The sequence below is a fragment of the Carlito syrichta genome, unplaced genomic scaffold (genome assembly GCF_000164805.1).
Source record: "Carlito syrichta isolate Samal-C Ts95f unplaced genomic scaffold, Tarsius_syrichta-2.0.1 Scaffold242717, whole genome shotgun sequence".
Taxonomy (NCBI): domain Eukaryota; kingdom Metazoa; phylum Chordata; class Mammalia; order Primates; family Tarsiidae; genus Carlito; species Carlito syrichta.
The window spans coordinates 411,882-428,852 of record NW_007186813.1 but is presented as its reverse complement, the minus strand read 5'-3'; the positions used below and the strand labels follow the sequence as shown (position 1 = coordinate 428,852).

Here is a 16,971-nt window from a genome sequence, read left to right as displayed (position 1 = left end):
CAGGCGGGTCTCGAACCCATGGGCTCAGGCATTCCACTCACCTCAGCCTCCCAAAGGCGCGGGATTGCAGGCTGAGCCACCGAGCCCGGCTGGTGTTTATATCAATCATTACCTTCAAAGAGGACTAATTAAGAACTTGAGACTTCATTAAGAAATTTATAAAGAGGTCAGTTACTTGGATAAAACTTATCTATGATCAATTAATCACCTGCAGATTGATTTTTTTAAAAGTACAATTTCTTCTTTAAAAATTCCCTGGGCACCCTGTTAAGTTGTGGCTAATGCTTGGGATATCCTGCTGGCCTCTGATAACTGGCTGAAAATCATCTGGTCTGCCACAGTGGCAATATTACTTGCTTGGGCACTCATTTCCTGCTCCAGATCCATCTAGGGCATTTCTGACAACAGATGTGACAAATCACGTGCACATTAAGAGACATTCACCCTCCAGTCTACACTAGCTATAATACTTCGCGAATATTCTCTGATGGAAATGTCAATAAATCTATTTTTAATTGCAGCTGCTATTTACTGATTGACTGATTGAGTCCAAGTCTCACTCTGCTATCCACGCTGGAGTGCAGTGGCACACTCTCACCCACTGCAGCCTCCATCTGCTGGGCTCGGACAATACTTCTGCCTCAGCCTTCCAAGTAGCTGGAACCACAAGCATGCACCACCACACTCAGCTAATTTTTTAATTTATTGTAGACAAGGTCTCACCAAGTTGCCCAGGCTGGTCTTGAACCCGTGGGCTCAAGCAATCCTCTTGCCTCTGCCTCCCAATGTGCTGGGATTACAGGCATGAACCACTGCGCCCGGTTAATTATTTTTTTTAAAGCAACCTTGGCACAAACGCTTTGCCTGAATCTGATGTACTGGGTATTACAAAAATGTTGATTTCTGGGTTCCCTCTCCTCCCTTCCCTGCTTACATGTCCAGTCATTTGTAGAAAGGGAAAACTTAAATCATAGTAAGGGTTACCTCACCTTCCTCTGTAACAACCTAAACAAAGTAAATAACTTGTTTCTGCTCCCCCCACTAAGTATTTATTCCCCTTCCTGGTAAGTCTTCAGAAAACAGGCAGCACCTCTGTTTATCACTAGGTCTTTTTGGTGAAGAGTGTGGAACAACCAACTATAAAAGGAAGCAAATGGTAGTTAGAGCTGTAAACCCCAGATGCATGTCAGGGCAAAAGATGTAGGTTTTAGTCCTGGCTTCACCATATTAATAGACACTCGCTTTGGACGTATCACATAACCTCTCAGTATGATCTGTGAAATGGAGTTAAAATATCTCAACTACTTACTTCACAAGAGGGTGGAAGACTAAAATAGGATAATATTTGTGAAAAATGCTCTGAAAATGATTAAATGCTATTAAAAATTTCATTTCACATGCCTGTGCAATTTCTGCCTTCAAAACAAAGATAAATATGGGTGGCTGCTTCTTTTCATCGTTGAAGCCAAAACAAGCATGACAAAATTATCCACTTCTTGACAATTCTGAGCCACAGACAAAATTAAAGGCTTACTAAAATAAATCGGGAAAAGTACCAACAAATGACAAGAGACAAGTTAACACAAGCCTTGCTTAAAGCTATATTGAGAACGCTTCCTTACAGTCATCTCAGGACAAATTTCTCCACAACAGGTTGGATTTCTAGACTTCTTTTAGCTCCCTGAGGCCTGGCAACATCTTTGGCAAAGGATATATTTATGAGAAGAATAGACAGAAAGATTAGGTAAAATAATATACATCTCTAAGTTTCTCCTTAAAGAGACAGGGCAACCCACAAAGGTGATGTCAAAATATTGACATGGTCAGCCAGGTGCGGTGGCTCATGCCTATAATCCCAGCACTTTGGGAGGCAAGAGGATTGCCTGAGCTCAGGGGTACGAGACCCAGTCTTTCAGTCAGTCATTTTTTTTTGGGGGGGGGGTGGGTCTCTCTCTGTCCCCCAGGCTGGAATGCAGTGGCATGATCATGGCTCACCGCAGCCTCAATCTCAGGCTCAGGTGATGCATCCACCTCAGCTTCCTGAGTAGCTGGCACTACAGGCACAGACCATTACGCCCAGCTAAGTTTTAAAATTTTTTTTGTAGAGACGAGGTCTCACTATGTTGGTTGGTCTCAAACTCCTGGGCTCAAGCAATCCTCTCACTTCAGCCTCCCAAAGTGCTAGGATTACAGGCATGGGCCACTGCACCCAGCCCAAGTTAGGTTTTTAATCTGCTAACTGAGGAATAATACTGTTGACCTCAAAGGGATATTCTGATAATTAGAGAGAATGTATTTATTTATTTATTTATTTATTTTTGAGTTGGAGTCTCACTCTGTCGCCCAGACTGAAGTACAGTGGCCGCTCCCAACCGCAGCCTCGACCTGCTGGGCTCCAGCGATCCTTCCGTCTCAGCTTTTCCACCACAAGCGCGTGCTACCACACCCGGGCTAATTTTTTTGATTTATTGTAGAGATGAAGTCTCGCCAAGTTGCCCAGGCGGGTCTCGAACCCGTGGGCTCAGGCAATCCACTCTACCTCAGCCTCCCAATGGCGCAGGATTACAGGCTGAGCCACCGAGCCCAGCTGAGAGAGAGAATGTATGTAAAGCACCTGGCACATAGGAGGAGCTTAAAAAATAAGCAGAATAGGTAAAAACAAAACAAACAAACAACAACAAACAAGACACCTATTCCTATGTAAATCTGGAGGCTTTTGCTCTATACCAGTTCTCAACCAAAGTGACTTTGCTCCCCAGGGAACATGTAGCACCATCTGGAGACATTTTTGGTTGTCACCAGTGGGCGATGCTATTGGCACCTAGTGGGAAGAGGCCAAAGATGCTGTTAAATATCCTACAATGCACATACAATGTTCCACAACAAACAATCATGTGGCACAAAATATCAACAGTGCCAAGGAGAAATCCTGCCATGCAGCAAGCTTTCTTTGGTCCTCTACATGAGTAAGCTACTTCACCTTTCCTAGTTAGCCTTAGTTTACTCATTAGCAACAAGGGAATAAGTTTTTCTGTGCTCTCTATCTCATCAAGCTAATGGGAGGATCAAACGAAATAATGAATGAGAGGCATTATCATCATTATACCTTTTATAACATATGCAAAAGCACCCACCTGCTGGTCAAAGACAGAAACACTGACATATTAGGGAGAGAGAGAGGCTAAAGAGGGTAGAATTCTTTGTTTGAGAATGCCACTATCTAAAAAGGGCCCCTTGCTTATCTACCTGCTTGGCTGGAGCGAGAAAGTTCTCATGAATAGTGATGAGATAGGAGCACCTACTTCTCAGGGAGAGAAAGAAGATGGAGTGTGGAAGTGGGTAGGAACAAAACAGACATATCAAAGAAGAACTGACAGATGTTGGGAACTGAGACAGTCTGGTCTACCTGTGCGGCCATAACAAAATAATATAAACTGGATGGCTCAAAACAACAGATATTTTCTTTCTTTCTTTTTCTTTTTTTTGAGATAGAGTCTCCCTCTATCACCCAGGCTGGAGTGCAGTAGTGCCATCATAGCTCACTGCAGCACTGACCTCCTGGGCTCAAGCAATCCTCCCACCTCAGCCTCCAGAGTAGCTGGGACTACAGATGTGCACCACCATGCCTGGCTAATTTTTTTTTTTCCAGCAGGTTGAAAGGTTTTATTTTTACAAAATCACAGTCGATGGATAGTAAAGCCTTCACCTATGGAGACCATGCTCCAGCTTGGGTCTGGGGCACTACTCTGCCTGAAGTGCTGCTCCCAGGAAAGGGGGTGGTGCCACAGGCAGGAATCCTTGGAGTCCAAAGTCCAAGACTTAGCCAGAGCAGCCACAGTGTGTGCACTCGATGGCGGCAGCCACAGTGTGTGCATTCGATGATGCGGCCCACTTCCAGCTTGCTTTTAGGAACCCGGCAGATGCAGTTTGTCCCAAAATTGGTGTCCTGTGTCTGAATGCACCACAGGCAGCACAAGTTCTTGTACCCTTGCTTTTTCCATTTTGCAATCAGGTTTTTGTCTGCATAGCCTTCCTTAACACAACATTCATATAGTTCTCTGCTGATGGCTTTCCGCTTGTAAAAGAGGTCAAAAGATATAGTGAGTTTTCTGGTGGTGGATACTGAAGATGGGCCACAGAGATTCCACTTTCCTCTTCCCTTCATGAGGTTCTGTTTCAGCATCTCTCATCTTTTGATCTAATTCATCTAATGTTGGGTCTATCAACTCCCAACCGTCTGGGGGTACCTTCCGGCTTCTTTTGACTTTAGGCATTTCCCCCCATCGGATCTATAAAGATCTTAGTATCTGTTTCCCAAGAGTGTAACAGAAATATCTCTGGTCTCTGCAGTTACAGGCTTGGATTTTTGTCCAGCTCTAACAATTATTCTGTGACTTTGGGGACATCACTTTCCCCCTTTGGTCCTCAGTCTCATCGGAAGACTAGGTGCCTGGGGCCGCAGCCTCTCTACCCTGGCTAATTTTTAAAATTATTTTTTGTAGAGATGGGGTCTTGCTATGTTGCCCAGGCTGGTCTTGAACTCTCGGCCTCAAGTGCCTCCTGAAGAGCTGAGATTACAGGTGTGAGCAACCATGCCCAGCCTAGATATTTATTTTCTCACAGTTCTGGAGGCTGGAAGGTTCAAGCTCAAGGTTCTCGGCAGGGTTCTGGTCTGGTGAGGGCTCTCTTACTGGTTTCTAGACAGCCGCCTTCGTGCTGTGTCCTCACATGGCATGGGGAGAGAAAGAGAAAGAGAGATGTAGGATCTCTCTTCCTCTTCTTATAAAGCCACCCAACCTATCGGATTAGGGCTCCATTCTTGTGACTTTATTTAACTTTAATAACCTCCATAAAAGCACTATCTTCAATACAGTCACATGGGGGAGGGATTAAGACTTCAAAATATAAAGTTGTGGAGGACACAATTCACATGCATCAGACACAACTAAAGCATCTCTGCAGTCTCAGAGAAGTGGCTCAGACATTAATTCTGTGGGTTCATACTAAATCTTTCTTTTGCCAGCTGCCTTTTCTATGAGATAACCAATCAATTAACTCCTTGATTCTTTCATTTAGGTGCTTCCTTGGGCATTGTGCAGACTTTCAGGGTTATGGAAGGACTTTCCTTTTATTTGTGTCCCAGTCCTCAAATATCTGAATCACATCAGGTCATGGGTCCACAACATTAACTAATCAGAATCACTTTAGGCACAGTTCTCAACCTTGGGAGCTTTTTGTTTGGTTTGGTTTGGGACTTTTTTGGAGTCAGAGTCACTCTGTCACCCAGGCTAGAGTACAGTGGCACAATCATAACTACTGCATCTTTGACCTGCTGGGCTCAGGTGAACCTTCCACCTCAGCCTTCCAAGTAGCTGGAACTACAGGCACATGCCACCATGACCAGCTAACTTTATTTATTTACTTATTTTTAAATTTACTTATTGTAGAGAAGATATCTCGTCAAGTTGCCCAGGTTGGTCTCGAACCCCTGGGCTCAGGTAATCCTCTCACTTCTGCCTCCCAAAGTGCTGGAATTACAGGCATGAGCCACCACACCAGGCCACAATCTTGGGAGCTTTTATAAAAGTTCAACCACACCCCAGACCAATTCAGTCAGGTATCAGTAAGAGGCAGAACTTAAGCATCAGTAGTTTTTAAATCTCCCCAGGTAGTTCCAACAAGAAGCCGAAGTTAAGAACTCGAAAACAGCCATTGCTTTGTTAAACTCTGGTGAATCCATGCGGCTCTTTGAGCTATGACTGTGCCATGTTTCCTAGTTTTGGCCCCTTCCCCTACCTTGGAGAGGTGAATCTCCTCTCACTTTCTCTCTAATTTATTTTCTCACCATTGTTTTGTTAAGCACTGGTCAAGCCAAATGCTCTTTGAGGTATGGCTGCTATATTTTCTTAGCTTTGGCCCCCTCCCCTACCTTGGGGAGGTGAATCTCCTCTCTCCAATTTACTTTCTAAATAAACTATATTTTCCAATCTAAAAAAAAAAAAAGAATGACTGATCACAGAGGGTGTGGGTGTGTCCTGCCCCCTCTATTCACCCTCCAGATTCCAATTAAGTTGGTCTAGAGTGGGACCCAGGAATCTGTATTCCCCAGCTGACTCTGATGATCAACCAGGTTGTGGATAGATTACTAACTTCCTAAAGCTAAACTGCCTACTCTAACTGCCTTGTAACTATTCATTTCTATGGCTCAGCTTTACAGATGCAGATTTTATTTCCTTCCTCCTTCATGGCACATGTTTTTGAGACAGTCCTTCACATGTACAAAAAGATGGTACACAAAGGAGAGAGTTTTCTGGAAACATGAGAGGAAGCAGCAGGAGAAACCAAACATGTGTTTAAAAAGTGTGCAGCTTGCCAAGGGAGAATGCAAGAAGTCTAGTGAAAGATAAATGAAGGGTTGGGAGTGGAGATGGAGAGGTCACAGGGATGAAAAGGGGCTAGCAGGATGCAACAAATTAGTAAACACATAAAAAGTCAGCAGCCCCAAAGTTGTGGGTGAAGTGCTTTGCTTTGGGCAGGAAAAGCTAATAAGCAATAGAATCTTCTGGTGTAGCCCCCAACCCCAACATCATATATCTTCATCCTTACTCTCCGTTCACCCTCCCTCAGGAAAGGATGCCATGGACTCATTCATACCAAGCCATAAGAGTATCTGAATAGGGGACAAGGGCAATAAATCCAAAGAACAAGGTGAAAAGGAAGGAATTTCAGGCATGTATACTGAACAAAGAGGGACAAGAGAGAAAATAAGCCTTTCTTAACTTTTTGGTAACTCGTATCACGCCACCCTTTATTTGCTGAGTCCTGGTGGCTGTCAACCATGCTGTGCACCTTGTACTTCTCTAACACTAACATAAAAATGAGGAACGTTACTGACATTCAAGCATCGCTGATGAAAACTGTGATGCCAACAGAAAGTTCACCTGAAAAACTTTACAAACTTTAGGGAGGGCGTTGCAGCCTATGTATTTCACCAACCATGGATGTTAATTTTTTCCTTGTTATTTGACTCAGGGTCTCAATCTGTTGCCCAAGTTGGAGTGCAGTGGCACGATCATAGCTCACTGTAACCTCAACCTTCTGAGTTTAAGTAATCCTTCTGCCTCAGTCACCTGGGCACTACCATGCCCAGCTAAATTTTTTTATTTTCTGTAGAGACAAGGTCTTGCTATGTTTCCCAGGCTGGTCTTGAACTCCTGGGTTCGAGCAATACTCCTGCCTTAGCCTCCAAAGTGCTGAGATTAAAGGCATGAGCCACTGCACCAGGTCTGGATTTTTCTTATAGAAACTGAAAGTCAAAACACTTGGATTTTTAGTCAAACTCCAACCTCATACTTTCTGTTTGACTTTGCCATTATATTTTTCCCCCCTTAACATCTCTATCTGTAAAATAGGAAAATCTCAAAGATAACCTAATTGAATCTGGCCCATGGAAACAAAGGTAGAAAGAAAAGGAGGGAAGACATCAAAAGAGGGTGATGAAATATAAAGGAGGGATTTAAAAACCCAGAATATATGTTCTCACTCATAAGCGGACCCTGAACATTTACCATAATACCGTAAAAAAGGGATTGGCAGGACACCGTGGGAAGGGGGGCGGGTACATGCATCAGTAAGGGTACCTGATCTCAAACCAGCAAAGTGGGGACCAAAGGGAGGCCCAAACTTTACCTATATGATGACGACTTGTATACCACATCCTGAACTCTACCTCACATTTTTAAAATAAAAAAATTTATTTATAAAAAATTATATATTTATTCTTACACGTTTAAATTTCATCTTCAAAAGTACCTCTGTTTGATGCAAAATACCTAATGAGATGTTTTTTTCCACTGCTCAAAACAGTTTATGAACTCATCAGTTTGGATGCCTTTTTTTTTTTTTTTTAAAGAAAGCAGGATTTATTCAAAGGACAGAAAAGCTCCCACAGTGGGAGGGGACCTGAAGGGGGTTGCCCCAGTTTGGATGCCTTTTAGTGCTTCTGCCATTTTTTGTTTCACCTCTTCCACATCAGCAAAACATTTCCCTTTGAGGAATTTTTTCATCCGGGGAAACAAAAAAAAGTCACTTGGGGCAAAACTAGGTGAACAGGAAGGGTAGGGCATGGGGACCAAGCTATTTTTTGGTCAAAAACCGCTGAACACTCAGCATAGTGTGAGCAGGTACACTCGCAAATTACCCACAGTAAATGGTCAAATCGTTGAAACAATCTCCAAAAAAAATTCACTGAAGCTGAATGTAGTATCTTACAACAACGCTAGCTGGTACACTGATGCCAATTGGTTCCTAGAACACTTACCTAGCTGGAAGCCTGTACTACAAGGGGCCTGCTCTCCAAAGATAATCCCAGGTTTTTTGGGGGTTCCCCCTCGCATATGTTTTTTTAAAGTATTCTCTCCATTGAAAGTCAATCTAAATATGTTTTGAGTGAAGGTACTACTCAGATGATATAGCAAATGAGTATCAGAAGAAAAGACTTGTATATATTTTAGTGAAAACAGTCTTTACCTTATCATTTAGAAGTGGTTTGATCTCTGTGAGTTGAACATCTTGAAGTTCATCCATGAGGACAGATGACAGTAGAGGAGTCTCAAGAGTAAGTCAGTAACTCTGAAACAGAAGAGAAGTGAGGAAAAAGGCTTAAGCCAGGAATTGGAAACAAAATAATCACACTACACACATTTGTTCAAATATGAGCACTTACTCTGTGTCACGCACTGTTCAGGGTGCTGAAGACACATTGCTATGGCAGACAGAGACTCAAGTGGGACTCACCTGGCCCACAGGATTCTTGCTTCCTGATATTCACACCCTTACATCATCCCCTCACTAAGTGTGGGTGGGACTTGTGGCTTGCACGTGGCAAAAGTGATGGAATGTATGTGAGTGCCTATACATGAATGCATGACATATTATTTTTACATCTGTCTTGCTGAAAAACACCCTCCTCTGCTAGCTTTGAAGAAGTAAGCTGACATTCTGTGAGAGGGCCCTGTGGCAAGGAACTGAGAGCATCCTTCAGCTGAAAGACAGTAAGAAACTGAGACCCTCACTCCAACAATCTGCAGGGAACTCAATGCTGCCAACAACCACAGGAACCTGGAAGGGAATCCTTCCCCAGTTGAGATGAGAAGTCAACTGATATCTTGATTGCAGACTTGAAGAGGACCTAGTAACCCTGACTCCTGACCCACAGAAACTGAGAGATAATAAATGTGTGCTATTTTAGGCCACTAAGTTTAAGGTAATTTTTTTTGAGTAGGAGTCTTACTCTGTCGCCCAAGCTGGAGTGCAGTGGCATGTTCGACCACTGCAGCCTTGACCTGCTGGGCTCTGGCGATCCTTCTACCTCGGCCTTCCAAATAGCTGAAACCACAGGCATGCGCCACCATGCCCAGCTGATTTTCTGACTTATTGTGGGAAAGAGGTCTCACCATATTGCTCAGGCTGAGCTCGAACTCCTGAGCTCAGACAATCCTCTCGCATCCACCTCCCAAAGTGCTGGGATTATAGACATGAGCCACCGTACCGGTTATGGTAATATTTTTATACAACAACAGATAATTAATACAATAGGCTTTACCCTCACATTTTAGTTATCAAAGATGGATACGTAAGGAAACAAGATTCTCAAAGCTATGATTCAGGAAGCAACAGTTTGGAGGATGGATTCAGAGAATATAAAAGGGGATGATGGGACTCCATCTCAAAAAAAAAAAAAAAAAAAAGGGCTATAAGAGTTCAAAGGAGGAGCAATGACTCCTGATTGGTAGAAATCAAAAAAGCCTTTAGAAGGTATTAGTCTACTATATTAATCCACTCTTTTGTTTACTCTCCAGAGACAGAATGGCATGGTTTTGATTTAATTACCTTAGAGATGCTATGTGGTCCAGACTATCTTTTTTTTTTTTTTGAGTTGGAGTCTCACTCTGTCGCCCAGATTGGAGTGCAGTGGCCACTCCCGGCCACCGCAGCCTCGACCTGCTGGGCTCCGGCGATCCTTCCGCCTCAGCCTTCCAAGTAGCCAGAATTATAGGCATGCGCTACCACGCCTGGCTGATTTTTTGACTTTATTGTAGAGATGAGGTCTCGCTGCCCAGGCGGGTCTCGAACCCGCAGGCTCAGGCAATCCACTCACCTCAGCCTCCCAAAGGCGCAGGATTACAGGCTGAGCCACCGAGCCCCGGTTCCAGACTATCTTTTATTTATTTACTTATTTATTTGAGTTGGAGTGGGCTCAGGCAATCCTCTCACCTTGGTCTCCTAAAGTGCTGGGATTATAGGCAGGAGCCACAACACCCTTTTATTTATTCATTTATTTACTTAAAACAGAGTCTCCTTCTGTTGCCCAGGCTGGTGTGCAGTAGCATACTCAAGGCCACTGCAACCTTGACCTATAGGCTCAGGTGGTCCTTCTGACTCGGCCTTCCAAGTAGCTGAAACTACAGGCGCATGCCACCATACCCAGCTAATTTTTTAATTTATTGTAGAGACAAGGTTTTGCCAAGTTGCCCATGCTGGTCTCGAACCCCTGGCCTCAGACAATCCTCTCACCTCCACCTCCCAAAGTGCTGAGATTACAGGCATGAACCACCATGCCCGGCTCTTTTAGCTATTATTAACCAATACATGAAAATAAATTCCAGTTATGCCTACATTAGGACAGACCAACAAAAATCGTTTTATCATTTCTTCAAGGCACCTGGGAGATGTAAACTGGGAACACTCCTCAGACTATGAGCCCCACAGGCCAATCATGAACATTCCAACAATGTAAGTGATACACAGGACACAAGCCTAATGATTTTTTTTTTTTTTGAGTTGGAGTCTCACTCTGTCGCCCAGACTGGAGTGCAGTGGCCGCTCCCGGCCACCGCAGCCTCGACCTGCTGGGCTCCGGTGATCCTTCCGCTTCAGCTTCCAAGTAGCTGAAATTACAGGAATGTGCTACCACGCCCAGCTGATTTTTTTATTTATTGTAGAGATGAGGTCTCGCTGCCCAGGTGGGTCTCGAACCCGCGGGCTCAGGCAATCCACTCACCTCAGCCTCTCAAAGGCACGGGATTATAGGCTGAGCCACCGAGCCCGGCAATGATTTTTTTTTAACAGTGTAGAGTTTTCTTTATTGTATGTAGGACATTAAAAAATTTCTTAAATAAATTCTTAATCAAAGAATTTCACACATCATGATTTCTTCCACTGTTCATCAAGGTCAGATTCGATATATATATTTTAAAACATTCATTAGCATTTAATGAACGTCCCTCTGTGTGGCTTCAAGTCACAATGATACAGGCTCCCCCCACACCTTTAATCTCTTCAGCTCTTCTGCTGAAGAATTTGGCCTTCACAATGACAGGATGCTTTGGGAGTTTTCCCTTTCCCAGACTTTTGTAGTAGCCCGATCACACCACATCAATGATGGGAGTAGCTCCAGTCTTGTTTTCAGCAATATACACCCTTGTCTGCTCACTGACCAAACTCCAAAATTTATCAAGGCTGACAGTTGGACAGAAGCTCTGGTTCCTCTTATTTTTGTTGAAATCGATCCTGTGGTGATGCAAGTCACCAGCATTGCTATAACTTCCCGGGTGCTTTCGGTGCTCGCTGATGCGGCCACGGCCTTGGCTCACATAGCCCCGAAGTTTCCAGGTCTTCCTCAGTGTGGATGGCATGTTGGCAGCCAAGTTGAAAAAAAAAAGCCTGATGATATTTAGCACTCCTATTGCACAGTGGTTCTTTTCTTAGCTCCCAGGCACCCACAAACTTAACAGAGCTATTGAATGTGAAATATCTATCTGCAAAACCTGTAATAGCCTGTAATAACTTACTTGACAGAAGTAACTCCATTTTGTAACAGATCCTCCATCTTATCCTAGAAATAACTCCCTTGTGTAACCTTCCCGTAATCATACCACACACCCACATTGTTTCCCTCGGTGCTTGGAAACTCCCTAAACGCAAGTTCCATATCTAATCATAACTGTCAAGTGTTCTGCCAAGAAATGTAATCATAACTAGACAGCTTCTGTGATTTTTACCTTTATAAACCCCCTGCTCACTCTGTTTGGGGTCGAGAGTTTCCCTGACACTAGCCTACTCTCAACTGCCAACTAATAGAGGATTCGAAAATTCGACCCTCTGCGTGTTGGTGTCTCCTTTCTGGCAATCCGGCTATAACAAATGCCCATAAGTTGAATTTCTATTTTATTTTGTTTTGACATCAGTCACATTTCAAAAAGGGGATGAGGTGGCTTGAATCTTACATAGTGAATTTCTGCTAGCAGCTATAATTCTCTTTTTCACAATCCCCACTTAACTCTCAAAATATTGGCCTAATTGGAATCTACTCCTAGTTTGTTTTATTAATCACATTATAAACTGTGGCTACTTTTCATCTGGACTTTACTATTTACCAGTTATTTAAATAGCAATGGAAAAGTTTTCTTCCTATTATAAGAGCAGTATATACTCACTTGAGAAAATGTGGAAATCAAAGAATAACAAAAATATATTTTTAGCTGTACACAGTGGCTCACACCTGTAATCCCAGTACTTTGGGAGGTGAAGGTGAGAGGATTACCTGAGCCCAGGGGTTTGACACCAGCTTGGGCAACTTGGTGAGACCATGTCTCTACAATAAATAAATAAATAAATAGCCAGGCATGGTGGTATGTGCCTGCAGTTTCAGCTACTTGGAAGGTTGAGGTGGAAGGATCTTCTGAGCCCAGCAATCCAAGGCTGTAGTGGCGGTGATCATGCCACTGTTCTCCAGCCTGGGTAACAGCATAAGACCCAGACTAAAAAAAAAAAAAAAAAAAAAAAAAGATATTTTACTCACAGTCCCTCCATCTAAAGAAAACCATAGGCCAGGCGCAGTGGCTCAAGCCTGTAACCCCAACACTTTGGGAGGCGAGACAAAAGGATTGCCTGACTTCAAGGGTTCAAGACCAGCCTGGGCAACTTAGTGAGACCTTATCTCTACAATAAATTAAAAAATTAGCCAGGCATGGTGGTGTGCACCTGTAGTTCCATGGCCGTGAGCATGCTGCTGCACTCCAGTCTGGGCAACAAAGGGAGACTCCAATTCAAAGAAAAAAAAAAGAAAAAGAAAATCATTTTAGTCTGTTTCCATTTGTTCTTTATTCCTCATAAAATAGTGATTTCCTGAAATTGTTTTTCTAACCCACAGGCTTTATTCCTTACTTTAATTCATTCACTGGAAAGCAGGGTACTTACAGAAGTTAATTATTCAAATGTGACTCCACGTTGTGTGAATGAGCCTGTCAAGAGGTCAGAAGAAAACCTAAAGTGCCTTCAGGTTCAAAGTGATTGGCATTCACTTAGCATTCATCCCCTGTTCCTGTGTAATTTTTAAAGATGAAAAAAAATGCAATGTTTGCCCCAACAAACACTTAAAAAGAACACAAATTAAATGAGAAAGCTGTCCCTATCAGCTGGGCCCAACGCAGACTCAGGTGATAATGTTGTGCAGGACATTAAGCTGCTCCAGTGTGACTTAGGAATTAGCAACAAGACAGAAGACATTCACCTTTCACATATTAGGGGACCTAATGCATTCTTCCGGAGATTCGATGTTTACTCAGTTCTCAATGTCTTGAGGCCTTGCCAATGAGCAGTTTTATAACATCTATAAGAAAGCTAAGACTACATGGTGGAAAACTCCATCTCCAGATCCTCAGCTGGCTCCCTCCTGGAGGCCTAATGTCTGCAGTTCCGGCATCTGTACAAACAGTATGGCTGCCAGATCCCATCCTGGTGCTAAAAGAGCTATTAATATTTTCAAAAGGTTAGTTGGGATTTTAAAAATTGCAGTAGACAATTTTCACCTCTTTCCTAGTCTTAGGAGGAACCTGGAGGAATGTCAAATAAAAACCAGCTATCCTCAAATTGAAGAGGTGAGTCTGGTACCAAATAGCTGGAAAGGGAAAGGAGAAAAGATGGGTACCTACTCTGTGTCAGGAAGATAACTACCAGAGAGGATTGTGTTTAGTTTATAAACTAAACACCCTATGTTTAATCCTCATAACAATCCTCTCTGGTAGTTATCTTCACTTCTTACTTTATAGATTAGAAAATTAGGCTAGCCGGGCTTGGTGGCTCAGCCTGTAATCCCGCGCCTTTGGGAGGCTGAGGTGAGTGGATTCGAGACCCGCCTGGGCAGCAAGACCTCATCTCTACAATAAATCAAAAAATCAGCCGGGCGTGGTAGCGCATGCCTGTAATTCCAGCTACTCGGAAGGCTGAGGCGGAAGGATTGCTGGAGCTCAGCAGGTCGAGGAGGCGGTGGCCGGGAGCGGCCACTGCACTCCAGTCTGGGTGACAGAGTGAGACTCCAAATAAAAAAAAAAAAAAAAAGAAAATTAGGCTAAGAGAAGTAAGTTTTCTAAAATCCCACATCCAAATAGGTAATAGAAAGCTGAATGCAGTGGCACACACCTGTAGTCCCAGTTATTCAGGAGAACAAGGCAGGAGGATTGCTTGAGCCCACGAATTTGAGTACAGCCTGGGCAACAAAGCAAGACTCATTTCTAAATAAATAAATAAAGTGAGTAAGTAGTAGGGAAGGACTTTTCCCTTCCCTATTCTTTTTATTCCTTTGCTTTTCCCATTACAGGCTGAGCATCCCAAATTCAAAATCTGAAATCTAAAAGGCTCCAGTGAAGCCAGGCTCGGTGGCTCAGCCTGTAATCCCCTGCCTTTGGGAGCCTGAGGTGAGTGGATTGCCTGAGCCCGCGGGTTCGAGACTCGCCTGGGCAACCTGGTGAGACCTCATCTGTACAATAAATCAAAAAACTAGCCAGGTGTGGTAGTGCGCGCCTGTAGTTCCAGCTACTTGGAAGGCTGAGGCGGAAGGATCGCCGGAGCCCAGCAGGTCAAGGCTGCGGTGGCTGGGAACGGCCACTGCACTCCAGTCTGCGAGACAGAGTGAGACTCTAACTCAAAAAAATAAAATAAAATAAAATAAAAATAAAATGCTCCAGTGAGTATTCCCTTGAGAGTCATGCCAGTGCTCAAAACTTTTAGATTTTGTAGCATTCTGGATGTCAGATTTTCAGATTTGATATGCTTCACAAGTAAGCATATTACAAAGATTCCAAAATCAGAAAAAGTCTGAAATCTGAAACACTTCTGGCCCAAAGCATTCTGGATAAGAGACACTCAACCTGTAAACCACAAAGTCTGTGCCAGGCCCCACCTACTGGTTGTAGGTCCCTGGGCAAGCACTTTGGGATGCTGAGGTGAGTGGACTGCCTGAGCCCCCAGGGTTCAAGACCAGCTTAGGTAACATGGCGAGATCTCATCTCTACAATAAATAAAAAATTAAGCTGGGTGTGGTAGCACACGCCTATAGTTTGGGCTATTTGGAAGGCTGAGGCAGAAGGATCGCCAGAGCCCAGCAGGTCGACACTGGGGTGGCCGTGAGTGTGCCACTGCCCTCCAGCCTGGGCGACAGAGTGAGACTCCAACTCAAAAATAAAAATAAAATAATAATAATAATAATAATAATTTTGTCTATCTATGCCTAACCTGTGCTAGCTACCCTGCCTCAGCATTTTGGTGAATCCTTGTCACCTCTGTAAGGCTCAGTTTCCTCATTTCTGTATCAGAGATGATGCTAGTGCCTCAGTATTTTTGCTCACAGTGTCACTGTGATAATCCAGTGAGATGTTAGATGTGAAGGTGTAAATTGTAAAGTGCTGCAGTGATTACTCATTTAGCCACTGTTTAGGGTAAAGAGAGAGAGGGTGTGAGTTTGTTTGCTGAGGACATCTGCTGACTTTCTTCCCAGACAGTCCCCTGGTCACTTTCTGCAACTTTCTAGCCATAACTGCTTCAGCATCAGCTCCCGCTTACCCCTTCCAAGTTATTCTCCACAATGGAACTCTTGTTTGCTGCCTTCATTCTGTTTTGGTTGTCTGGCTACAATCGTATCAAAACCACAAGTGATTGACTCTGCCCCTAGAACACAGACCAGTGGCTTGGTGACAGCAAGGACATCCTGGCAAAGTCTAACAAAAGCCAAATTACCTTAGTCCTGGGAGAAGGATACAAAACAGGACAGGTTGCAGTTTAGAAAGTCAGTAACTTTATTGTTTTTATTGTCTTTTTTTAAACTAACAAAGCTATGTTTTCAAGCTCTGGAAATCTCAGTGAGCTTTCTCTAATTAAATGGACACAGTGTAGGGTCAGGCCAAGAGTACCCTCCTGCTGATTTGATGAGTGATTTTCAGGTCATTTACCCAGACCAGGTTGATACCTGGGTGACCACTTAGGATTGCAGTAGGGGTCATAGGCTCACACTAGGTAAGAATTCAAAGTACTACTTTTTTTATTTTTATTTTTTGAGTCAGAATCTCACTCTGACCCCCATGCTGGAGTACAGTGACACACTACAGCTACCGCAGCTACTGAGACCTACTAGGTTCAGGCAATCCTTCCACCTCAGCCTTCCAAGTAGCTGGAATTGAAGGCATGTGCCACCACGCCCGACTATTTCTTATTTAGTGTACTGTAGAGACAAGGTCTTGTCAAGTTGCCCAGGCTAGTCTCTAACCCCTGGGCTCAGTCAGTCCTCTCACCTCTACCTCCCGAAGTGCTGGGATTACAGTCATGAGCCACCGTGCCCGGCTAAAGTATGACTTTTTCAGGGAGCCTCTGGATCACAGAATGTCAGCCCTATCAGGGACACAAAAGGTCATCCTGCCTTACTTCTCTTTTTTTTTTTGAGTAGGAGTCTCACTCGGTCACCCAGGTTGGAGTGCAATGGTACACTAATGACCACCACAGCCTTGGCCCACTGGGCTCAGGAGATCCTTCTGCTTCAGTCTTTTTTTTTTGAGTTGGAGTCTTCACTCTGTCATCCAGACTGAAGTGCAGTGGCCACTCCTGGCCACTGCAGCCTCACCTGCTGGGCTCCGGTGATCC

General features: G+C 43.8%; 1 protein-coding gene and 2 pseudogenes across 4 annotated transcripts in view; all 3 read right to left on the bottom strand.

The window, feature by feature from the left end:
• NDRG3 (NDRG family member 3) overlaps positions 1-16,971 on the bottom strand; it is a 104,926-nt gene that overhangs the window by 70,932 nt on the left and 17,023 nt on the right. For all 4 annotated transcript variants that reach the window (XM_021709504.1, XM_008051893.1, XM_008051894.1 and 1 more), the window contains exon 2: positions 8,530-8,631. In XM_021709504.1, coding sequence (XP_021565179.1) covers positions 8,530-8,537 — 8 coding nt within the window. In that variant the 5' untranslated portion in view covers positions 8,538-8,631. The remainder of the gene's footprint in view (positions 1-8,529; positions 8,632-16,971) is intronic.
• LOC110595058 lies at positions 3,707-4,274 on the bottom strand (annotated as a pseudogene).
• On the bottom strand, positions 11,298-11,696 carry LOC110595059 (annotated as a pseudogene).